This window comes from Leptonychotes weddellii, chromosome 4 (genome assembly GCF_054177405.1).
Source record: "Leptonychotes weddellii isolate Sample4059 chromosome 4, ASM5417740v2, whole genome shotgun sequence".
Taxonomy (NCBI): Eukaryota; Metazoa; Chordata; class Mammalia; order Carnivora; family Phocidae; genus Leptonychotes; species Leptonychotes weddellii.
This window is the reverse complement of record NC_138372.1, coordinates 127,183,429-127,210,764: the sequence shown is the minus strand read 5'-3', so window position 1 is coordinate 127,210,764 and position 27,336 is coordinate 127,183,429. Positions and strand designations below refer to the sequence as shown.

The following is a 27,336-nucleotide window of genomic DNA, read 5'->3' as shown; positions in this document are numbered from 1 at the left end:
GAAAATATGGTTTGACCCAAATACATAGGGAAAATAGGTCCTTCTCTCTTATTTCTACCAAAAGCCTCTTAGAGTACAAAATGACATATTGAAAGTGCAATTTTTTTACTCTGAAATCTGTTCAATACTGATAAGTTCACTAGTGTACCACATGTGCTTGTATAAAAAGGACCCTATCCTGCCCTCTCAGTAAGATTCCGTATACGTGGAAACATTTCATCTGGAATATAGTCTTTAGACACAGACTCCAAGGACATGATTACAGTAATGGTCCTTTGTATCCAAAGTTAAAGTTAGGAATTCGGAGGTTCCTCATTTAAACATACTACTGTGGTTTCTATCTTCTAGCCAAAATTACTATAATTCCAAAATAAATGTAGGTAGGAGATACATAATGAAGAAACTTGTTTTTGGAAATCCAGAGGTTTAAGCTTTCATAGTCATAAACTTTTTAAAACTAAGTAGTGAGTTCATTTTATGATTCCCTTTATTCCTGAAACATGTTCCTGAAAAGTTTTGTACATTGGAAGATTTTAGATGGATCATAGGAATTTTCATATTAAAAGACTTATATGGTAAAAACTTTTGTGAAAGTAAGTGATCACCCCATGATTTATCATTTTTGTGAATCCAGATTTTCAATACTGGATTGGCTTAAGTTTTTCCAGTTATAATGTATTACAAAAAAATAAAAGTTATGATTTGAGCATTGATTCTAATTTCCTAAGCATAGCGCATCCAATTAAAAATAAATTAGAAACTGTGGACAATGAATAACCATTAAATTTTGTTCATTCTATTTCTTTGCTCCTTCTATATTTTCTTTTTACATTAAGCCATTTACTTTCATTAAAATCTTCTCTATAATCCAAATATTTACCAGTGAATTGATTATCCTTTTGGTACACTACAATTTAAACTATATTAATTAGAAATTGTATTTGTAGGCTTGAAGGGAAATTTTTAATTTTTGGACTGAAAAATGAAACTAACACATATTAGTTAGCATTGTTTATTCAGAAAAGATATCATAGCTAAAGATGATCAGACCAAAAACAAAAATTTGGTTTCACTAAAAAACTAGAAAGCAAAATTCTAAAATAATGTCAATGATATCACTTCTGCCTGTTTTATTTTTCTGAATTTTATGAGGCTTCAGTTTCAGCCACAAATTATGAATAATACTTTAGCAGAACTGAAATGCCTTTTGAATGATTATTCCTTATTAATCTCAGCTTTGCTAGTTGCAAAGAGGAATATACTGTATGAACCTTTTGTTACATAATACACCAACTCTAAGTATACTTTTTATCAGCCTGAAGGTATCTACAAGTTAACTTCTCCTGCATAAGGTCCTACTTTGTTTAGCAGGAATCCTAAGAAAGGCATTCTTAAGATTATTTTAGAGAAACAAGCAGGATCTCTGTAATTTATGCTGTCCAATATGGCTTATCAAGAGTGACATATATTCTTCTGTCTGTATGTTTTTTCCTTTCCATAGATAAAATCTCTGAGAAAAATTCGCTCAAAGATCTGACCACAAACCCTGACCATCAAAATCCAACAGAATCAAAGGGAACAATGCCGGAGCAGAAAGAAATGGAAACTGGGAAAGAAGTCCTAGTCAGGTGAGAATTCAGTAAAACACATAATACATGTTAGATATATTGCTCAGCCTGCACTGAAGAAATCAAATGCCTATTCCCTGCTTTAGCTGAACAAAGGTCAGGACAACAGTAGTCACATAACAGAGGAACTGGCTGGAAGTTAGAGGTTGTTTCTGTCCAGTTCACTGTCCCTTACTAGCTAGTCCTGGCCACTAATCAGGATCTCTAGGCAGCCATTTGGCTATAGGCCAAATCACACCAGCAGAAACATGGCAGTCACACGTCTGAGTCATTAATATCATCATGGAAACAACCTACATATTTACTAGGCGTGAATTTTAAAAAGAAGGAATTGAAGAGAATATATGATTCTTCTCCGAGTTCACAAAGAAACAGTCATTCCAATTCTGTAAGCATTTTATTGTTTAATTATTATTTCCTTTCATCTGCTAAAGAAAGTGTGGCATGGTAACCAAGAATAATTACAGAAACAGGTAATCTTTATGCCACTGAAGGAATACAGTTTTATAAACACTTCCCACAAAATTATTGGAAATATCACAGAAGAGATGACAATTTCAATGTGAATCAGTGAATACACAATAAAACACAACTAGGAGACTCTTCATTTTGCCACTTCTTGGCATGCTATTATGTGCCTGCTGATCCAATTTGAATTGCTTAATTATAGTTAATATAATTGCAATAGGCTTATGAAACAATAAAAGCATACTCTTATTTAACAGGCAAGAAGAGCTGTCATTTAAAAAGAAATTAGAAGTATCTATTTCTCTCCCCAATTCCCCTCCCCACTTCTTTCTCAGCAGCTCCTCCACTGTGTTGAACTGTGTGCTGCCAATAAGAGTTAGAGTGATAATCTAAGACCCAGTGTATTGCAGACTGAACAATAGGCATCAGAAAGTGCATTTTCAATAAATACAAATTTGACTATATATGAAATTAAACACGATCTCACTCTACCACATGCATACACATAAAAAGTTGTTTGACAAAAATTAAACCTGACATACTATTTAGGCAGAGAGATGTTTAAACTCTGGGATAAAGATTAAAATCTTACAAGTGAGCTAAGTAATTATTTATATTATTTTTGTAACTGTTGGTGTTTATAGAATGATTTGCAGTTCTTTTAGTGGGTCATTATTATCTTCACTCTACAGATAAGCAGCCAAGGCACAAGGAGGTTAATTAGTTTGCCTATAGTAATAGGGTCAGTTCAGCCAAGATTGGACTGCACAAGACTTAAATTCCTCATGGAACCTTTTCCTCCCTCTCATCAATAAACTTACTTTAATCAACAGCTTAACCTTCTGAACCAATCTCTCTTTCTACCATTCATTTTAGTATACTAAATTTTTTGTAATAATCAGTGGTGATAGGTATGTTTTCAAAGAACTGAAGTGGAAGCCATAGCTAACATTTTAGGAATATATTCCTCTTAACCCAAATCCATTTCCAGTATTGTACTCTTCTGAAATATGAAAATGGAAAACTTTCAATAACCCAGAAAGTGGGTCAATCAGCATATCTCAAAAACACAAAACTCCTTGACATGACTTCTAAGACCATGCCTGGTCTGTCTCATCCCCTACCTTCCTATCCCTCTACTCCGGTCACACTGGCCCTATTTCAGTCTCTTGTACCTGTGAATTGATTTTTCTCTGGAATAATTGATTATTCTTTCTGCAATATAGGCAGCAAAATGGCTTGAGAATTATTGACAAACTGAGTAAATCCAAATTAGCTTAAAACTCTTACTTTATTGTTACATGGCTGGTCACACTTTTCCTCAGGAATGAGTGAAAACCAGCTGCATTGAAGGAGCAACTTTAAAGGGTCACTAGAAGTTCCATTGTCACTTTTGACTAATATTATGGGAATCCTAATGTCTTAATACCATGTATAACTTACCAAACCCTTCTTATTTTGATTTCATAGGCATTAATAGTACCACATCTAGAATCCTAGACAGCAGGGTTTTTATACATCACTAGAAAATATCAATTATAAAATAACTTCCAATTGACAGTGTTATTTCACAGTACTCTCAATGAGTAAAGACCATTTTGGTATTTGCAGTTATTAAAAATCAACAACTTTAACCTTGAGCAAGCCAGGTTTTAAAAAGTTTTTTTTTTCTAGAAAAACTTTAAGGATTTGATTGATTGCAGGCAACAGATGCTTGCCAGTGGCTACTTCTCACCTCAATTTTTTGAATTTGCAAGAAGTTAGATTATTAATAAATAAAATTTTAAAGTAGATTTCTTGCTCTGAGTGCATTTACATTATCTTCTGCCTTAAGTCCTGTATTGAATAGGGATTATGTGTCTAAGCTTATCAGTAAGTATTGAGGAGAATGCATGTTGTGGATTTTGCTGTCTCTGTGTGTGAAATACAGTTTGACATTATTGATTATACCTTTAATTTCTGTCACATTCAGAAGATGGGCAGAGGTGGGTACGAAAAGAACTAATAGTATATATATATAGTACTCTATATACTATAGTATATATAGTAAATCTGTAAATATATAACAGATTTATTGGAAAGAATTGGATCACACGATTATGGAAGCTGAGAAGTCCCAATATCTATAGTCAGCAAAGCTAGAGGCCCAGGAAAGGCAATGGTGTAGTTCTAGTCTGAATATGAAGGCCTAAGAACCAGAACTGTCCATGTAGTTCCAGTCCAAAGGCTGGCAGACTTAAGACCCAGAAAGAACCAATGTTTCAGTTTGAACCTGAGGGCAAGAAGAGGTCATGTCCCAGCCTGCAAACTGGAAGAGATTTCTAAACATAACCCAACTGTACTGGCAAGCTGATCATGGACTTCCAGTCCCCAGATCTGTAAGAAATAAATGTTGTTTACATACCACCCAATCCCTAATACTTTGTTACAGCAGCCTGAACTAAGACATCACCAACCCAACCCAAATCTCTTCAACATAGAGCCTTTGTAATGCCCCTTGTAATAAGAGTCTCAGATATTGTTTTGTAAGGATAAAAGAGTATAGATATATGTTTAAGCCAAATTCAGATATTATGTCTATTTAGCTATTTATATAAACACAAAAAGGTGAATAAAGTTTATATTATTATCATAAAGATGTAAATTCATAAAAATAAAAATCACTTCTGTGATTTTTTTCATCCAGCCTTCAATAAGATTCTAAATAAAGCCTAAAACTAATTTTCTAGCCACAGGAATAATATTTATCTCAAATACAAGTCAGCCCAGGAGGAGATATTTTTCAAGATATCCAAGTATTACATGTCCACAGTTCTGACTGGAGTCCATTTGTATTAAACTAGCTTTCTTTCTTTATCCTTTCTTTTTATACCTTTTCACAACATTTTCTAAATTGTCTATCCAGGGAAAAGAAATTCTTTGCAAATCTTCCCTGAAAAAAGCAACCAATTCATTATCTTGTCAGATGAATCATTTAGCTTCTGAAAGACATGGTGTTCACCCCTGGAAGGTCCCATTGATGCTATTTGTCCATTACCAAGAAAAATGGCCTATTTCTGGCATTCCATCTCAGCACATTCTTATTTTTTAATATAAAAAAGTATATTTTGATGGACACTAATGAATAGCAAGCAAAAGAAGATGTGTTTTGCCTGGAAACATCAAATAGCTATGTCTGGAAAAGGAGACAGAGTTGAATGGCTGATAGGTTAAGTAGTTAAATGATGAACAAGCAAGTGAGTGAAACGTTCAGTGCCCGTGACTGGGATGCACTGCAAGACTGACTTTTACAGTATAGTATATGACTTTTCATCACCATTGCTACCCATAATGCTAAGAAGGAAGGTTATTTCTATGAATAGTCTTCTTTGTTCATAATTGCAATCAGTCTCTATTTGGGTGGTTTTAAAATAGGCAATCATTTCACAGCAGGAACAATGAGGACAGAATAGAATTCAGAATCTTATCAGCACTCATAAACACTGCCATTTATTGTCTTGTAGCTAGAAAAAGCAAGAATCACTTCAGTAAAGATGCTTAAAAATCCATATGTGATTTTACAGTTGAAATAGAAAAGGGATGTCAGCTATTGAGTTTACCAAAATAAAATACAATTTTATACTTGAATAATTTAAAAGTTGTAAAAAAAGGAAATCAGTTACGTATTTACCAATTTTATATAATGCATAATAAAAATTATGCACTATTACCTTTAGCCCTAAATTAAAATTTTCCTCTGTGGTAAGCAATACCTTTATAATTATTGCAAACACTTTTAACAACAGATTGGCATCTGTTTTTAATAATGGCATCATTTTTAATAATGATTGCTACTGCTATTTCTAGCAATATGGCAGACTAAACATTTATAGAAAATTCCTTGGGGAGAATATAATTAAAAATACTAGATGAAGTATAAAACCTACATTTGAATGCATGCCTGAGCTGGTGGGAAATAATTCTATTGTTAGAAAGTTTCACGAATTGGTGTTTGCTCTGAGAATTTATTCCAAACTTTTAGGGCCTAGATCTGGGTTAATATGTTTGATCAATGAGCCAAAACCTGGGACTAAACTACAAATGAGGACAGGTTGGAGACTCCTCCATAAAACTAGAATTCTAAAGGATAACTCACTGGAAGGTAAACTATCTTTGAGAGAGAAATAGTGGGAATAATACTTGTCTTTGTCCTGGCTCTGAGTGGAGAAAAAGGAAAGAAATTTGAAATGGGGATAGGAAAGGAGAAAGAAAAGAAGAGGAGAGGAGAGGAGAGAAGGGGGGCAGGGGACAAAAGAGAAGGAAAGGAAGAGAAAGAAAGGGAAGGAAAGAAAAAGAATTCTTAGCCATTAACATTATTCAAATAAATCTGGAACCAGAATTCCTATGACATCTGTATCCTAGAAAAAAAGATTGAAGCTAAAATAAACTATTTAAAATGGTTAGGTTTGAGAGCTGAGATATCTGCCAAAAACAACAACAAAATTTGGAAGGAAACAGTCTTTAAAACCATGTCTCAAAGGATCCACACAGATAAAGTTCTAATGAACATGAATTCACAATCAAAAATTATTAGATACACAAGGAAATAAATCACTGTGAACAATACAGCAGAAACAATAAACTTCAATATTAGACTCTTAATATCTGTAGATGGTAAAATGATCAAAAACAGCACATAAAATAAGTATATTGGGGCTCCTGGGTGGCTCAGTTGGTTGAGCATCCCACTCTTGGTTGCCACTCAGGTCATGATCTCATGGGTCATGAGATGGAGCCCCAAATTGGTCTCTGAGCTCAGTAGGGAGTCTGTTTCTCCCTCTCCCTCTGCCCCTCCCCCCACTCTCTCTCTCTAAAATAAATAAATCATTTAAAAATAAGTATATTAAATATATTTAAAGAAATGGAAGAGAAGATTGAAAATAAGGCAAAGGAACAAGAAATTGTCAGAAAAGACAAGGCATTTTTGCAATTGAACTAAGCAGAACATCTAGAAATGAAAAATATAATCCCTAAAATTAAGAACTCAGTGAGCCAGACAGATGATTAGACAGAGTTGAAGAGTCAGTAAAGTGGATGATAGATCTGAGGAAATCAGCCAGAATTGTACCATGGAGAGAAAAAGATGGAAAAATCTGAGAGAGAAATTAAGAAGCAGGGAGGAGAGTGTGAGAAGGCACAAAATGCGTATATCAGAATTCTAGGACATAACAGGTCAAATGGTGGAGAATCAATATTCAAAGAGAGAATATAATTGATGAAAGATGGTAATGCTCAGATTCTGTAAACCAAATGAATACAAATCAGCATCAATAAAAGTAATTAATCCTAAATATATTCTAGTAAAATTTAAAAGTACAAAAGGCAAAAAAAATATTTAACTTAGCCAGAAAGAAAATACAGACTACCTAAAATAGAAGTAAACTAATATCTGACTTCTCAATAGTAACAATGGAAACCAGTAGACAGTAGAATGACTTTATCAAGATTCTAAAAGTAATAATCAACCTAGAATTTTTTTTATTTATTTTTAAATTTTATTTTATTATGTTATGTTAGTCACCATACATTACATCATTAGTTTTTGATGTAGTGTTCCATGATTCATTGTTTGCATATAATGCCGGGTCTACATGACCACTCTGCCGTTGGAATGCCACTGGGAGTTACCTTCCCTGAAGCTCTCTTAGCCCAAGCAGCCGCTCTGAGCATTGACCCCCTTGCCTTCTCCGCTCTTTCACGGCAAAGGCTGGAGTCATCTTTCATACCTCGGTACAGGAATTGCTGGCCATTCCCGGCAAATGTATACTGCAGAGAAAAGAAAAAAGATCTAAGAAGGAAAGACTCAAGTTGGATTAGTCAAGGATCAGTCAGGGAAAAAAGAGTTTATTCTAAATATTTCAAGAAGAAAGAAATTAAATACAAGGAATGTGGTAATATAAAAATTGTTGTAAGAAAGGATGGGAGAGCACAGTTCAAAGGTGGAGATTGCAACCCAGAAATCATTAAGGGCAGAAAGCAGCAGCCACAGCGCCCCTCATGAACTGAAAACTGGAGACTAGCAGTAGAATATGGAGTCTGAACAAGGTTCAAGAAGCAGCTGTTGCTTCTGGGGAAGTACGCTCCAGTTTTCTGCCACATGGAAACTGAATTGTGCTTTCCTTTCAACTTCCAAATCTCCTACAAATGTCTCTCATGGTGGAATCTAAATCCGAACCCTCCTGACAAGGGATTCTCAAAAATAAGGTACTCAGGCTTTCAGCCACTCTTAGTAACATGGGAGAGTGTAAAAAGGAACAGAAATGCTATTGACTGAAAATAAACAATCCAGCACAGAGATTCAAAAAGTGAGCAAAGAAAATGCAAGCATGTGGATAAAGAGAAAAAAAAAATTTTACACCATAAAATAATCACAATAATGTCTAAATTGGGGGTAAAAAATTGAGATAGAATTAACTATCCCCTCTACAGTGAGGTGATTGGTATGCAAGAGAATTAAGAGTTTGACTAATTTTAGAAATTCTTAATTAAACATATATGTTAAAATGTCTTTGAAGGAACCTAAATTAGTTAAAGCAAAATATTTAACCTCCATGTGCTAAATTTATGTGGTTTTAGTACCAAAGATAGTAGATGAGAGAGAGAGAAAGCACACAAGCAGTTCTGCCAATTACAAAAGGAAATTGATAATTCCATACTCCTAGAGAGAGTGATTTTAAAATATTTCTCTTTGTTTATTAATAGACCAAATATTTTAAAAGTCATCAAAGATATACTATCTTTGAACAACAGAATTAACAAATTAAATCTAAAGGACATTTGGAGAACCCTTATATCCATTCTTTAGTAACTATATTTCTTCAGTAACTGAAGAATACAATTGCTTAAGCTTACATAAAACATTACAAAAATTCATGATATACTATGCCAAGGTACACTGTCAAATCTCCCAGGAGCTCTTTAAAAATACAAATGTTTGCATTCTACCCCCAGTAATTCTGACTTCATTGGTCTGGTGTGGGTCCCAGGCATTAGTATGTCTGAAACCTCCTCAGGTGATTCTATTATATATCCAGGATGGAGAAACATTTCACTAGAATATGAGGTAGGTCTCACAAATTTTAAAGATTTTATATCATATTGAGTATATTTTCTAACCACATTGCAATGACGTTAGAAGTTAATTTTTTTAAAAAAAACTAAAATTTGGAGGAAAATCTCACATATTTAAAATTTAAAACACACTTTTAGTGACCTCTGGGTCAACAAATAAGTCATAAGTGAAATAAGAAAATACTCAGGAATGGGGTGCCTGGGTAGTACAGTGGGTCAAGCAACTGACTCTTGGTTTGGCTCAGGTTGTGATCTCAGGGTTGTGAGATCGAGCCCTGTGATGGGCTCTGCACTCAGCCTGAGTCTGCTTAAGACTCTCTCCCAGGGTGCCTGGGTGGCTCACAAGGTGCCTGGGTGGATCAGTCTGTTAGGCACCCGCCTTCAGCTCAGGTCATGATCACAGAGTTCCGTCTACTCCCTGCTCAGTGGGGAGTCTGCCTCTCACCCTGCTAGTGCTCTCTCTCTTGCTCTTGCTCTCTGTCTCAAATAAATAAAAAAAAAAAATCTTAAAAAAAAATACTCTCCCTCTGTCCCTCCCCCCTCTAAAATAAATAAATAAATCTTTTTTAAAAAAAGAAAATATTCAGGAACAACAACAACAGCAACTCAGCATATCAAACTTGAATAACAACTTGTCAGGCATTTTTGTTTTGTTTTTTTGTTTGGGGCTTTTTCCTTTTTCTTTATTTTTTTTTAACTAGAAAATTTGATTATAAAATTCACTTGGAAGAATAAACAAAAATGGCCAGGAAGACCCTGAAAAATAATAGTAATGGAGGTGGTATTAGTCCTACCAGATATTAAAACCTATTGAAAATCTCTATAATTTAAAAAAAAGTGTGGTATTGGCACATGAATAGATAAACCAAAAGAATAGAACAAAAAATATAGACATAGATCTAACTGCATGTAAAAATGTAGTCTCTGATAAAGTCAGCATCTAAAATCAGCACAAAAATGGTAGATTTAAATAAGTGATATTAGAGTACACGGCAGCCCTATGAAAAAAACTAAAATTGGATCTGTCCTTCATGCTACACATGAGGATAAATTCTCAATAGATCAGAGATTTAAATGTAAAATAATTAAACCATACAAGTACTGGGCAAAAAAGTTACAAAATTCTCTATAATGTGGAAACATACATTAAGTCTTAAGATTAAAAATTCAGAAATAATAAAAGAAGAGCTTGATACATTTTACTACATTAAAAAAAAGACTTTGCATTTTTAAAAAAAAATTATAAGCAAAAGAAAAAAGAAAAAAATCTATCCAGATACGAAAATTCTCATTGCTACTTTCTGGGGGAATTAATCATTTTATTTTGGGATTGATGGCAGGCATTTAACTTTTGTTTTGCATTAAGATACTTTAAGATTGTTAATGACTCAATCAACTTGATATCTTTGTGATATGTCACTACCATAATTTCATTTTCTTCTTTTCAAAATGTAATACCAGAAGTACAATAGACTTAATTAATAGCATAGAGTAAACCAATATATCATGTAATCCCAGGAGTAAAACAATGATCCTGATACTCAGTACGGTGCAATCTGAAGATCCATCTTTACCTCAAAAAAAAGTAATTATTAGCAGTGTATATATAATCATATATTATAAATAATATTCATATATTATTCATATATTAATCAAATACATATAAATGTATATTTGGTGGCAAATTACTTGCTAGAGATTCCATCTGTGCTTTCTACTCTAAAGTCATTAATAATGCTGCCAGAAATGAGATGTGGTATGCAAAGATGAAACAGGTTAGTATCAAATAGCAAGAGTAATTTCCTGGTAGGTGGTTAGACATGAGTCAGCAGACAAAAGACGAAAATTCTGTGAGTATGCATAATAGCCTTGAGAGAGGAACAAACCTACAGACACAGTTTGTGATCCTGCTTTAAATTGTTTCACTATTTATCGTGGAGAGACAACAAATTAGTTGCCTGTTGCCATAGAAAACCAGAGCAGATAAAACTTGTGTCTACTTTCTTCCTCTTGGCATAGAAAGAACTTGGAAATTAGACAATTTTATATTGTTTTATGACACCTAAGTTATGACTTCTTAAAAATGGGTCTTCATGTTTACCTAGCAAAATGAAGGGAATCATAAGATGATTGATGCATTGATTGAAATTTTTGAAAATTTGCAAGTAGACAAATTCTGATTACTATGAAGCAAGCAAGACCCATGAATAAAGCACACTGCGGATATGGAAACAACAGAGCAAGCCTAATGATAAAAGAGACAGGAGAGAAGGGGATAGTGAGGTGAACTTGAGTACACCTAGAGTTTCTTCCTTATCGAAAAGAGCCAATCTGAGAGTTGCTATATGGAAAAGTGAGTCCAATGATGCCAGTAATATCTGTTTGTTTGTTTGTTTGTTTTTCAGGAAAGCCCCACATTCTAGAAGTCCATATCTTGAGTACTACAAAAATGAATTGAAATTCTTTTGAATTATAGGCTATAAAAACACAGTTATAGGTTATCAGTTTACCATCTCTGCCTTGAAATAGTAGATTGGTTCTAAAAAAGTTCACTGTTAAAAAATATAAGTCCATAATAGAATTAGAGGTGTGATCTGTAGTAAAAACATTCATTAATGCTGTTCCCAAGCACTTATAGAGGATAGAATCAAAACTATAAGAAGAATATTTTGTGTCTTTAAATTAACAAATTTATTGCTTTTCTTTCAAGTATTGTTTTTATTGTTAATTTTAGATTTTGATTTATATTGTAGTCTTTTTTAGATATTGTATTTTATGTATCTTTGACATGATTTAATAAGCAGTCTTCCATGTGACTAGCATATTTTTGTAGCCAATCCCTTTAATGCATTTATAATAGTTTGAATATGCATCAATAGCAAGAGCTTAGAAAAGTGGTTTGATTGATTCTATTTGAAAGTTAATTGACTGATGGAGGCTGGAAGATCTGCTTAAAATAGGTAAAATGGAAGCTCCCCATTGTGAGAGAATAAATGGAAAACTCACTGTGTTTCTTAAAATCTTTATCTCCTTGGGAAGAAGAAAGTGTTAGTCTGCCTGGGACTGGCATTAGCAGGAGACAAGAACAAAATGAGGGGAAAGGAGTAGAGACTGGGGGGAGGATACCTCCCTACCAGATGATAGCAGCAGACAAAAGAGTTGAGTCATTTGAGAAAGAAAAGAAAGAGATTTGCACCTAGTGAGGGACAATTTCAGGCATGGGAAGTGGCAAAACTGGCACACTGATTGGAGCATATAGATTTTCAAGAATCAGCAAAAATGCCATCTATGCAGGTTAAGAGACGCAACCTAAAGTAAGCTGGCCTGTGGGGGTCAGGATGGGGAAGCTTATCAGACTCTCCCATACTCTCTCCTTCTTTACTTAGCAAGGAAGGGACATGAATCCAAGTCAGCAAACAAAGGTATGGGGTATTACTCATTTATTACAGTAAATGAGTAATTGCCAGAAGGACAATTTTATCTCAAATGTTTAGCACAGCGTCCAGCATCTAGCAGTCAAAGATAACTGCTTTGTAAATAAAACACTGTATGTTTTACTCTACTTCAAGTAGATTCCTAGAAGGGGAATCACAAAGCGAAATACATACGTTATTTTTCAATTCTGATGGAACTTTTATGAGTACAATTTTGCCTTAAATATTGTCCACATTTTAAATATAGGAATCTTTTCAAATATGTCTCTCTTTACTAGCCATGAAATGCTTGACAGTTCTTCCTTAAGTGGAGGGTAATGTTTTTATTTATTGTTATCTTCTTCTAGCATCCCATAGTGCCTGGACAGTTTGTTAGATAATATAGTAAAACATGAAACTGAGGGCTTAAGTGTCTAATAATTCTATACCAATGAATGTTCACCCTAATTCTGCTGAGACAAGTAATAGCCTAGCAACTAGTCTGTGTGCCAGCTGTCGGCTTGGTAAGTTGTTCCTACCCAGCCTGATGATTCATTTCACTGTAGATGTTCATATGCAACTGCTTACCAGGGCCTTTATTTGGGCACCCAGCTCACAGAAACAGGGCTCTTTGAGCACAGTCAAGCACTAGTTATTGTAAGACATTGGCAGACATAGAGTAAGAACTATGTTTTGTAGGAAAAAGCAGCAAGGGGATAAGTTGACAAAACAAGAGCAATCAGAAGAGAAATTCCACATGCTTCCACCACCAAGTATAACAGGTGTCAGTGTCCGTATCTGTAGCCATTTATTCAGCCTTTGCTCTTATCACAACAGATGAGCTGAACATATTTGTATCTAAGGCCAACTCCTCCACTTTGTGCTCATCTGCTTTCCTCTACTCACTGACATCTTTCCGACAATTATTTCCTTTCTCTTCTGCAACATCTACTTTTTTTTCTTTCTGTTGGATTATTTCTATAGGCATATAAACATGTTGTAGCATTCCTCATATTTAAATAATAGTAACAAAAATGCCTCCCTTACCTCCAACATGGGCAGCTAGCTATTGTCCTATTTCTCCTCCTGCCTTTACAGCAAATCTGTTACCCATATTCATTGTTTTCTACTTCTTCTCCTCCCATGTTCTCCTGAACCTGTAATCAGAATTTGATTCCTTCATTCCAAAAGCTTTTATCTACTTTTATGAAAGTTTTTTTTGTTTTGTCCACCTTTACCAAAGTCAACAATGCCCTTAACACTGCCAAAGCCAACGGCCAGTTGTTAGTTCTACGTTTTATGAACCATCGGCAGCAATCCACAGTTGATCCCTCGCTCCATCCTTGAGACACTGTCTTCATTTGGCTTCCCAGATACCACTTTCTCTGACTGATGCCCTATCGCACTGGCCTCTTTTCCCCATCTCCCAACCTCTAAACTTTGAAGAGCACAAGCCCAATCTTCAGACCCCTTCTCTGCTCTACCTGTGTCCCCTTAGTATATGATTTTATCCGGTCCAATGACTTTAAGCAACAATGACACCCTGATAACTCCCAAATCTATAGTTTTAGTCCAATTTCTCTCCAGAACCCCAGTTTGAAATCCAACTGCCTACATAATATCTCCACTTTGATGTCTATTTAGACATGTCAAAATGTACATGTCCAAAATCAACTCTTAATTTCTTTCACCTCTTCCAAACCTGTTCCTCCTGCAGCCTTCATTATCTTAGTATAAGGCATCTTCATTCTTCCATTTGCTCACACCAAAAATTCACCTCTTCTTTGTCTCATGCAGTACAGCCAATCCAGTAGCAAATTATGTTGGCTTTTCCTTTGGGATATAATCAGAATTTTATCCCATCTCAGCACCTCCACTGCTGCTACCCTAGTCCATCATCTCTCAGCTAGCTGTTATAATATCCTCCTAACCATTCACCTAGCTTCTATTCTTTGCCCCTCTATGGTTTATATTCAACACAGTAGCTCAAGTGATGATTTTGAAATGTAAATCATCCCTTTCTCCTCCAGATCCTCTAATGGTTTCCCATCCCATGCTGAGTAAAAGCTGAAGTTTCCACAATGGCCCACAGGGCTCAACAGTATCTGCCTCCCAGGCTACCCCTGCTTCTCTGACCCTAGATCCCACCACTTTACCCTCTCTCTGTGACTCAACACACCGGGACAATCTTTCCTCAGATATTTACATAACTTCCTCCTCACTTCTTTTAATGTTTCTGCTCAAATGTCACCTTATTGAAGGGGCCTCCCCTAACCACTATAGAAAATAGCAGTCCCTTTCACTCTCCATCTCCCTTACTCTGATTTGTCTTTCTTTGTAGCATTTACCATCACCTGACATACTCTGTATTTTTAAAGTGTGTATATTTCTATCTCTCCCTTATAGAAGGTTATAAGGTACTTGAGGGAAGGGCTTCATTATGTTTACTTCTAAGTTTATAAATAAATGCTAAATGAATGAATGGGATCTCCAAATTATATAATTTTGGAGGGAAGCTAAGGTTTTTCCCATAAATTTGTGACTTCATTCTTAAATTCATAAATTTAAAATATTATAGTTAATTTAAGTAACTGCACATCTTTTTCTATAAATATATTTGATTAAATTCCATGTCTTATTTCACGGTTATTTTTATCACAAAATACCACCAAGCCTTTTCCAAAGGCTCATAGCAAATTCACAATTTAATGTGCTTTTAAGCTCTTTGGGGTCAATAACAAAATTGAACCCTCGTGCTTTAACTGATTCCACAAGTATAAGTGTATGAAGTAGAAGTTATACATTCGATTTCCTCTCTGCAGTTGTTGGTTTCAGTTGCAATCATTCTAATGACTCATGTGATAACCAGATTTGGAGAAAGCACTGTAATCAGGAGGTGATTGCACTAGGTGTTTACCTCAGAGTCTAGGACATGATTGAAGATTTGAATGAAAGGAAAACGATGATTTAAATCTGGACTTCAGTAAGCATCAGTCCACATAACAAAAGTACCAGACAGTGGGACACAGTAAGCCTTCTATTCAGGGCAAAGCTAATTGAAGAAAGGTTTTGCGTTCCCCCAAAATTAAGATACAAATAGTGACCACATAAAGGGGTTCTCAAGGCTGTTGCACTTTTACCCACTTGGAACTCAGTACAGTGCTTTTCTTGCACTAATGAGCAATGCATTTGCTCACATGCTTTTAAAATTAGAATCAGAGGTATTTTTTAAAGTAATGAATGTTTTACTTAAACTGTACCAACATGTGTTTTGAAAGGAACTGGAAATGTAACATATGGTTCACGTAGACTTAAATAGGCCCTTGTTCAGACATTAATCTGAGAAGAGGGGCTGTTTGCCTAGTCGGCCTCCTTAGGCTTAGGCACAGTGATCTTTACTCAATCAATCTAATCTCCTTATATCAGATATTTTATTTTCATAGGTACTAAAGAAGTACTTCACTACCTACTTTATAAAGACAATTTTAAAAACATTCACTGAAGAATATAAACTACAATATGAAAGGAACTTTGTTTCTGATTCTTAACAACTAATTTTACAAGGAAATGCAATTAAATTAATTTAATTAAACTTAGATCACTGTTCGTATAGGACCTCAATAAAGAAAATTCTCAAGTTAACAATCTTCCTTATCAATGACTTGGTGAAAATGTAGCCAGATGTAACAAGTTTCTGTCTTGATTTCTACAGATCAGCATCTGGTTCTGCATCACCCACTATTCCTATTCCTTGTGTCACTATGTCCAAACCATTTGATCAACTCCACACATAGAGGCAAATACAAATTTAGCAGCCCCAGCAACTTACCTTCTCACTGCCCACCTGAGACCAAAGCCTCTGACTCCATATGTAAACCATATGTGGCTCCATCCCAGAAACTCAAGGTGTAACTCTTCTCTGAATCCTTATGTATTCACATTGGGTGTGTCCCTGATATCCATTCTTTCCTCAGTATTTGGATATGACTGCTTTTTTTTTTTTTAAAGATTTTATTTATTTATTTGACAGAGAGAGACACAGCGACAGAGGGAACACAAGCAGGGGGAGTGGGGGAGGGAGAAGCAGGCTTCCTGCAGAGCAGGAAGCCTGATGCGGGGCTTGATCCCAGGACCCTGGGATCATGACCTGAGCCGAAGGCAGACGCTTAGCGACTGAGCCACCCAGGCGCCCCTTGACTGCTTTTTTTGTATGCAGCCGCTCTTCCGCTTGCAACCAGAGAAGGTTTTCTGCTTTTAAGGGCTTACATGATTAGATTGGGCCCCACTGGGATAATCTAGCATTTTAAAGTATATAACCTGCAAAGTTCTTTTTGCCATTAACATAACATATTCACAGGTTCCAAAGATAAGAGCGTGGACATCTTTGGAGGGGGGACACCTTTTACTTTTACTCACACCTGAGGTTTATTCAATCTGAAAAATTTAAGTAGTTACTGACCCATAGTGTAATTTTAGCAGATAAATTCAGTTAAAGACTGAACAAAACTTAGACAATGAAAATAAAAACTTCCCAAGACTTGAGTTTTAATTGGCCAAAGGAAAAAGCTGCCTACTCACTGACATAAATACATATGAGAATTCTACTCAAAGTGAAATATTGGCAAAGGACTTCAGCAGATAATTAGAATTCTTAGGCAATTTGCTCCTTCCAAGATGCTTTTTGAGAGGTGTGGGGAGGGGTTTATTGCCTGTGGATAGCTTTAAATGCTTGGACATGGGCTAGTTTAACTTAATTCCAAATTTAATTTTTAACTCTAATCCGTCCTTAAAGGTAGCTGCTAACATCACATTCTAGTTCCAGGGCTGCCAGTGACCCCTGAATGAAGGAGACCTACTACCTCCCTGCCATTTTTTCATACAGATGACCCCCTCCCATATTAAAAAGCATAGATGATGCTTTGAAAGTCACTGGTTCTTTGAAATTCCCAACGCATTTTTCCACTGGAGCAGTATTAAAAATAACACTTAGAGGGCGCCTGGGTGGCTCAGTTGGTTAAGCGACTGCCTTCGGCTCAGGTCATGATCCTGGAGTCCCGGGATCGAGTCCCGCATTGGGCTCCCTGCCCGGCAGGGAGCCTGCTTCTCCCTCTGACCCTCCCCCCTCTCGTGTGCTCTCTGTCTCTCTCATTCTCTCTGTCTCAAATAAATAAATAAAACCTTAAAAAAAAAAATAACACTTAGATGCCAAGGTAGGCCTATGGAATACAATTTACTTAGAACAGAGATGCTTGAAAAGAACTATAGAACTAATCTGTGAGAAATTGTATTCTGAGTTCCAGTTTGGAACACATCATGGCTATGGTGCCCCTGACATGGAGCTCACTATATCAGCTCCCACAGTGGATCAAATCAGCTAGAGATCAATCTGCTAGAGAGAAACCTCCAAGTCCTTGATGTGGTTTCCAAAGCCTGGGCACAAAGCCTTTCAGAGCAATGCCCTCAAGGAAGTGGCAAAAGCTACAAGGCTTTGGAGATGAGGCACTGCATGAGGCAGAATTTGTCATATAGGCAGCCTAGTCTCCAGTGATTTACATCTTTCTTTTCTTCTGAACCAGCACTTTCCACTGGCTCCATCAATGCCTTATAGCTAAGTTTTCAGCATCCCTTGCTAACAATATAGAAAAATACAGTCTAATGGATTTTTTTCTCCCCTTCTGTCCCTATCATAAACACAGTCCTTTAATAATTTGCAGTAAGTTTTGACTGCTAGAAACAATAAGAAATATTATTTTTATAACTTTTTTTCATAGTATATTTTATACCTGTCCACTGTGGCAAATTTGAACAACTAGCATAAAAGGAAGGTAAAAATCATTCATAATCCCAACACTCAGATATATTTTTCAACTCACTCTTTGAATTGAAAAATTTGAATGAATGAATGAATGAGTTCATAGGGTAAGACCAAAACAAGGTTTGCTTAGTTGTATAAGCTCCACGGCAGTATGTAATAGTCTGCTCAGCACTGGCTCCTACTGTGCAATAGACTGCTGAACCGAAGAATGGAGTAAGGTAAGAAAAAGAGGCACAGCCGCAATCAGTCACAACAAAACTTGAACTTGATTCAGAACTGCCTTTGAGCGATGTCAAGTTTTGTAGCCATAAACATGCACTTACACTGCCCTCTAGTGCCCACCCACTAGATGTAATGCAGCCGTATACATTATTGGAATTTGTAAAGCTGAAAAGAGCTCAAAGGAAAACAATGACCAAGGGGTAGAAGAAATGATTAGAAAAGAAATTCAGTTGTGTAGACTCATATAATTCCTATTATGGAAAAATAAGTAATCAGAAAGCTCTTATTTTCTTCTTTTCCCAGGCTATCCCCATCCCCATCTCTCCTTACCAATACAATACACACATTTCCCATTCTGACCATGCCTGTAAGTGGAAAGAAATGGATCACTGTAATAAAGCTATTAATTAAGAATTATATATTATTTGTAAATATTTGGATATCTGTGACAGATTAATGAGCCTTGTTTGAAATAGGAATCTGATTAATAGAAAAAGAATAATACAGTAAAAGAAAATGAAGATGGCATCATAAATCACAAGAAAATGAAAGATTATTCAAAGAATTGTATTAGGTGGTGAGCTATTTGAAAAAAAGAAAATATGTTTGGATCCTCTCATCAGGCCAAGGAGCCAAGTAGATTTCAGGCAAATGAAACTTCAAACAAAGTTAAATTTTGAAAATTAAAGTTAATTTTTATCAAATATATGGAGAACTGTCTGAGCTGGAAAATGACATAGAAAAATGTGGTAATTAAACTAAACAAAAATTAAAACTTTTCCCTATGTTAAATAAACCGAGAAAAATATTTGCATATATATAACATATGAAATGTTCATACAAAGAGATAAGAAAAAGAATATAACCTCAAAACCAGCAATTAACAAGTGAAAAGAGTGACTTACAAGTAAATGTGAAATGATTCCCTGCAGAGTAACCAAAACCTGCTAATTAAAATTACATGCCATTGTTCAGCCTACCAAATTAGCAGAAATGTTGTTAAATGAATTTCCAGTGTAGAAAAGAGGGTAAAATAGACATTCTCAAATTTTTATGACTCACCCTTAGAAAAACAATCAACATTTATCAGAATCCTTAGAGATAGCCATACCCCAAAATATTCAGTGCTACCATTTTTGAGAATTTATTTTAAGGAACTATCCTTAAATGTGTAAAAAGCTTCATGGTCAAAGATAATATTGCAAGATTACCTGTAATAATACAAAATATATAAACATCTTAAATGATAGAACAATACAGAGAAGGCTTACAAATTGCACTGCTGGTGGGTTCTATCACACTGCAGATGGGATTACAGAATCACTGATCTTCTCAACCCTCAAAGATAATAACAGGGTCTGTCTACATGGCAGACCACTGCCACTGGCCCCAAGCTTCACCTATTCACCTCAGCCTGTCTTAAAAATACTCATTTTCTAGTGTGCCATGATATGAAAAAGGATTAGAAAGCATTTTACAGTATATACATTAAATGTGGTTATTATGTAACCATTAAAATGTTTACAAGGAAATTCTAATTTTATAAAAATGTTATATTATTAATAATAAAAAGGAGAATAGAGATTTGTACATATCACCTAATCTCAAATGTTTTTCAACCTGTATATAGAACAAAAACTTAAAGAATATACCCAAGTGTTAATAATGACTTTCTTTGACTAGTATACCTAAAACTCCTATTGTTTTCTTTCTTCATTTTTCTATATTTTCTGAGTCCTCAATAATAACTATGTAGTCATTTCTAATAATTAAAAAATAATTTAAGGTTTTTAAGTGAAAATACATAACAAGGAGTACAAAAAAAAACTGGGGAATGACCATTTCCAACTGATTATCTACTGAATAATTTTTTTAAAAATCTACCATGAAATGGCATGATAGCGATTGTCCAGTAAGAGAGCTATTTTAGATAATACACTATTATACTATGATCTTCTTATTTTTCCAGTCTTTCAAATTACCTCATGAAGTCAACAGAGAATATATCCTGAAAGACTGGATAAGTATCTATCTAGACACAATGTAGAGAGGATTCTTGTTTAAGTGGAATTGGATTAAAAGACTTCTGAGATGTCCTTCAAATCTTACCTTCTGCACCCCAAATACATCTAGGGCTCTCTCTAGGGAGAGCCCTAGATGTATTTCAGGAAATGCTTCAACGTTGAAAGAAATGAAATCCCATGAATTCTATATTACCAATGTTGACATATTTTGCCATTTTAGACTTGAAAATTTGAAGTTCCAGTCTGTACTCTTTCCTTCTGCTTGCCAGACACTTTTCTATAGCCAGTGAACATCTGAATCGAAAAGAAAAGTGGGATAGATACTCTGTGCATAAATTTTGATTTAGATAATTATTAGCTTATAGCTGGTAAAATAGGAAAAAAGTTCATTTTCATAGATTATCAAAGTATAAAAAAATGAAGCCTTCTTTCCAGGCTGATGAGGCAGGGATTTTAGTAGAGCCTAAGATTCAATATTTGCAATATTTTGTATATTTTAAATTACATTGAAAATGACAATTATCCAGAAGCTAATAATCCAGATTTGGAAACATTCCTTCACTTTTAGTATACCAATCCATCTACTTTGAGGCTCTACTGGTTTTGATTCATACCATAATCTCAAGGTATTGGAGGTGGGGAGAGAAAAAGAATTAGAATATAAACAATTTAATCTTGTTAATTGTAACTGAGAGATTTTTTGTAAATAGAAAATAGCATTAAAGGTATGTCCTACAGTAAGAAAAATTTCCAGAATTTTTACTACAACCACTTTTTAAATACAACTAGCTGAAAATATTTACTCATGGAAATTCCCTAGTGGTAAATTTCCATATGGTCAATTAAATGGTGCTGAGTATATAAGTGCTTGAAAATGGCAAACAATATACTTTAACAATTTCCAAGATGTTATATAAATGTCCTAGACAAAGCTGAGTTACTCACTGACAAATTTTTTAAAATAGCACAAAGAATTTCAGATGTTTATATTAAAGTGAAATAATCCTGTAAAAAAAAAAATATATATATATTGCTTCTCATAGAATATTGCTCTTATTCTGTAGTAATTAGTTATGGAAATGCTTAGGCCTCCTTTTTTTGAATTATGAAACAAAAATTTATAGTAAGTAAGTGTCTCTGTATTATAAAAACAAGAAATTGAACATGTTAAAAAACTTTGCGAATACCTTGCTGTTTTATTTGGCTTCATTTGGATTGAAAAGGGGAAGGAAGGAAGGAAGGAAAGAAAGGAAAGGTGGGTCATGAGCATTGTACAAAAAAAAAAAAAAAAACCCAAAACAGAAAAACTCCAACAACCCTACAAATTTAGCAAAAGAGATTTAACAAAATGAGATTTGAAAATATGGAAAATTAGGGCGCCTGGGTGGCTCAGTTGGTTAAGCGACTGCCTTTGGCTCAGGTCATGATCCTGGAGTCCCGGGATCGAGTCCCGCATCGGGCTCCCTGCTCTGCAGGGAGTCTGCTTCTCCCTCTGACCCTCCCCCCTCTCATGTGCTCTCTCTCATTCTCTCTCTCTCAAATAAATAAATAAAATCTAAAAAAAAAAAAAGAAAATACGGAAAATTAAAGTTCTCTCCAAACTCACAGCAGGTTTCAAAAATGAAAGACTTGAAAACTTTCAGTAGTTCTTTCTTTTATTGATTGTTGTGGAGGTGAGGACATTATTTGTCCTGAGTGAGCTTCATATATAATATTCAACAAGAATCAATAAGTATTAAATGGTCTATCAAAAATGGTACTCAGATGCAGTATTTTGACATTCAGTAGTCTTAATTCTGTTGTTTATTTGTAAAATAAGAGCCAATTGATTTATAATTAAATTATTAATCACCAATATAATACACCAATTACACCAATATAATACACCAATATAATAATAATGAAGATGATTTTTAAATTCTAATATGAGAAAATGTATTAATTCTCAGAGAGGAATATGATTTAGAATTTTAAAACTGTGGATCACACAGTTTTACATGAATCCCTGGCAGAATTCTAAAATGGATTGTTCAACATGATTTTTGAGCACTTAGAAAATAAAAAGGTGATCTCTAGATAGCAAATGGAGGTTGCTAGCAAAGAAGTCCAGTTAACCTCATTTTAGAGAAAAATTTGACAATCTCAACTTTTTTTTTTTTTTTGGTAACTAAGATAAAGCCATAGATGATAGAAGTCCCAAACCTATAAATGAAACAAAATAAGATAGAAAAGGTAATATATTTGTGATAGGATCAAAAGAATAATAGATTGGAATAACAAATGGCACTAAAAGAACTTCATTCTTCCACTTACTGTTCTTTTAGACTTGGACAAATCTTTCAATTTGCTAGAACCTCAGTGTCCTCACAGAAAAGGAGGATAATTACATTTGAGCAGCCTTATTCATGGGGTTACAAGAATCAAATGGGATGAGAGAAAGTATAGCATAGGGAATATAGTCAATAATATTATAATAACATTGTATGGTGACCACATTTACTGGGGTGAGCACTGAGTACTGTACAGAATTGTCGAATCACTATGTTGTACACCTGAAACTAATATAACATTGTATATCAACTATTCTTCAATAACAAAAAAAAATGGTGAAAACTTTTGAAATCATGAAATGCAATTCAAATACTTTTTTTTTTTGAAATATACCAGAACGAGATGTAGAGTTCCAAATAAAAATTTAAAGTATTAAATCATTTGATATAGACTGAGAGAGAGCTACATAGAAATTGCTGGAAGACTCAGATGAGGAAAATGACTCAATATGAGTCAATTATTTTAAAACAAAAAATAATAACAATAACACAGTAGCAGAATGCATAGTACCACTCTTATTTGTGTTAATTAAAACATATCTATAGTATTGTTTGCTTCTTGGCATCACTTCTTAAAAGGAATTCTGACAAAATGGAATGCTTCCCGAGAAAGGCACCCACAATGATGATGAAGGGGTCTCAATACCATGCCACATCAAAACATCCACAATAACATGGTATCCTAGCAAATTAAGGCTCTTGATGGGAAGGAAATGATGGTTGTCTTTAGATATATTTGTCCACTGTATGGAAGAGGGGTTAGATTTGTCCTGTGTAGTTTCAGAAAACAAACTGAGGATCAATATATGAAATTTGCCTTACTTTAGTTCACAGTAAAATTTTCCCAGTTAAGAGAATGAAAAGACAAGCCACAGACTGGAAGAAAATATTTCCAAACACATATCTGATAATTATTATCCAAAATATACAAAGAACTCCTAAAACTCAACAACAAACCAACAACCTCATGATACAAAACAAACAAACAAAAAAGATAAAAGATCTGAGCGCACACCTCACCAAAGAAAATATAGATGGAAAGTAAGCATACACTTCACATTGTCGGTCATTGAGAATCGCAAATTAAAACAAAGAGATGTCACTACACATCTATTGAATGGCAACACCAATGCTTGCAAGGATGTAGAGCAATAGGAACTCTCCATCACTGCTGGTGGGAATGCAAAATGGTGCAGACACTGTGGAAGACTGTACAGGAGTTTCTTACAAAACTAAACATAGTCTAACCATACAATGCAGCAAGAACACTCCTAAGTATTTACTCAAATGAATTGAAAACTTATGTCCACACAAAACCCTGCACAAAGAGATTTATGGTAGCTTTATTCATAATTGCCCAGAATTGGAAGCAACTAAGATGTCTTTCAGTAGGTGAATGGATAAATAAACTGTGTATAGCTACAGAATGGAATTATTATTCAGTGATAAAAAAAAAGATATCAAGCCACAAAAAGACATAGAAGGAAACTTTAATTCATTTTGCTAAGTAAAAGAAGCCAGTCTGAAAACTCTACACACTGTATAATTCTAAATATATGGCATTCTAGAAGGCAAACTATAGGGACCAAAGATCAGTGGTTGCCAAGCATTCAAGAAAGGGAGGGAGGAAGGGATGAATAGATGGAGCATGGAATTTTAGGACAATAAAACTATTCTGTATGATATTGTAATGGTGGACCATATTAATATACATTTATCAAAACCTACAGAACTGTATAACACAAAAGTAAATCCTAATGTAAACGATGGACTTTAGTTAATAATAATGAATCACTTTTCATTCATCAATTGTAACAAATGTACCACACTAATGCTAATACACACTAATAGAGGTAACTGTGGGATGGGGTGGGTCTAGATATATGGGAGAAGCTCTCTGTACTTTCTGTTCAATTTGCCTCTAACCCTAAAACTGCTCTAAAAAGTCATTTGGAAAAATAATAATAAAGTCTGTACATTTTTTACTTAAGTCTTCCTAGTAATGAAAGCTACTCATATATGAAATGGGCTGCTTGCAATGACAACAATTACTATACTGAGAATGTTCAAAGAGAGATCAAATGACCATATTTCCTGGATGAATTAGACTTCTTTCTTAGAGTGGAATGTTATACCACATGACCCTTAAAGACCTGTTATATTGCTTTAATGCATTAGAAATGGTCAAGGTGCAGCTCTCATCAAATTACTTTGTCTTGCTTCCCACTGCTTTTAAAGCCATCAGGAATTCCTATATTTCCACCACTCTCTTTCACTCATAACTCAGTAGTGGGAGGGAAGAGTTGTTTGTGTGTTTGTGACAGCAAAAAGATGCTCCCTTTCCAGGAACACCACAAACTGCCTTGTTTTCAGCCACAAGTATGAATCACTCATATTCTAGTGGAATTGATCTGTTTTGTTATGATACCATGCTTTTTTTTTTAATAAGAATTACCTTAAAAATTGATTCGTAAATAAGATACTTCTTCTCATATTTCATACCCAAGGTTAAGCATCTGGCTCTATGAAGAACAAGAGTTCCTAAGATGCGAAAAGAATAATATTTGCTAGCTCTTTTTTCCCCAGCAATATGTGAACTTTGCTATATCTTACTATTTGAGATGTTACCCTTTGAAAATCTACTAAACATACACAGACATTTTCTCCAGCAAAATATATATGTACATTTAAAAAATTGCATGCAATTTCAGGGGTTCATGGAATTTCTGAAACCAATATAAGAACTGTTAGGTAGTCCGTGAACCCTGAGTTAAGAACCCCTACAGGAGGGAGGGAGGAGCTAGATGGCGGAGGAGTAGGAGACCTAAATTTCGTCTGGTCCCAGGAATTCAGCTAGATAGGGATCAAACCATTCTGAACACCTACGAACTCAACAGGAGATTGAAGAAAAGAATAGCAGCAACTCTTTGAAGAGAAAAGTGACCACTTTCTGGAAGGTAGGATGTGCGGAGAAGTGAATCCAAGGGATATACGGGAAAATAGACCACGGCGGGGAGGGAGCCTCCATCAGCCGGCTACCAGCAAGTGATAGAGCAGCAGAGCACAAAATCCGAACTTTTAGAAGTCGGCTCCGCTAAGGGACGTCACTCCAGTAACTAAGCAGGGGGTGGAACCCTCGCTGGGACAGTGTGGTCTCAGGATGCTCGGGGTCACAGAAAGACCAAGGGTGCCTGAGTGCGGCAGAGCTCCCAGGTATCGGAGTGGGGAAGCCGGCTGCAAAGACTGAGCCAAGGAGTGGGCTCTCAGCTCGGGGTTGCCATAAACCGTGATCTTTGGCACAGTCGGGCCCCTGCTCCTCCAGCAGGGATGCAACAAGTGGCAGATCCGGGGAGACTCTCCTTCCTGCCCTGGGAGGAGTGACACGGGAGTGCACCGCAGGAATCTGCAGGGTTTGGAGACTGCAAACTGGGTCATGTGCCAGAGATAGAAACGCTCAGTCACAGGCTGCGTGAGCACGTAGTGCGGCTGGAGACTGGGGAGATGGGAATGATTGACTGCTTTTCTCTGGAGGCTCACTGAGGAGTGGGGCCCTGAGTTCTTGGCTCTTCCGGGGCAGAGATTGGGAGGCCGCCATTTTCACTCTCGTCCTCCAAAGCTGTATGGAAAGCTTGCAGGGAACAAAAGCTCCCGAGAGCAAACCCGAGCAGATTACTTAGCCCGGACCCAGCAAGGGCAGGGCATTTCCACCTCCGGCAAAGACATTTGAGAACCACGGCAACAGGCCCCTCCCCCAGATGATCAGCAAGAACAGCCAGCCAAGACCAAGTTTACCCATCAATGAGAACAGTGGAACTCCAACACAAGGGGAATACAGCACATACAATTCATGGCTTTTTCCCCCCTGATTCTTTAGTCTTTCAAAGTTAATTTTTTTAATTTCCTTTTTTCTTTTTCTATTTGTTTTTTGAATTTTTCTTTTTCAACCAACATCTTATCAATCCCTTTTTTAAAAATCTTTTTTATTTATTTTATTTTTCATTTTTAGTCATATTCTATCCCTTCATAGTAGTTAACCTTATTTTTGGTGTGTGTATATATATATATATATATATATATATACACACTTATATATATATATATATATATAAGTTGTTCTCTCTTCAAAATTTTGGGATACAGTTGCTTCTAACAGACCAAAATATACCCTAAATCTCTAGTGTATGGCTTTGTTCTAGTCTCCTGCCTGATCACATTCTCTCCCTTTTTTTTTTAATTTCTCTTCTTTCTTTTTTCAACCAACTTCTTATCAATTCCTTTTATAAAATCTTTTATAATTTTCATCTTTATGGTCATATTCCATCCCTT

The 27,336-nt window shown here is 35.3% G+C and overlaps 1 protein-coding gene across 1 annotated transcript in view; it reads left to right on the top strand.

Moving 5' to 3' along the window:
• Window positions 1–27,336, top strand: part of CNGB3 (cyclic nucleotide gated channel subunit beta 3) — a 128,231-nt gene that overhangs the window by 11,718 nt on the left and 89,177 nt on the right. Inside the window, exon 3 of the mRNA XM_006727116.3 lies at window positions 1,502–1,628. Coding sequence (XP_006727179.1) covers window positions 1,502–1,628 — 127 coding nt within the window. The remainder of the gene's footprint in view (window positions 1–1,501; window positions 1,629–27,336) is intronic.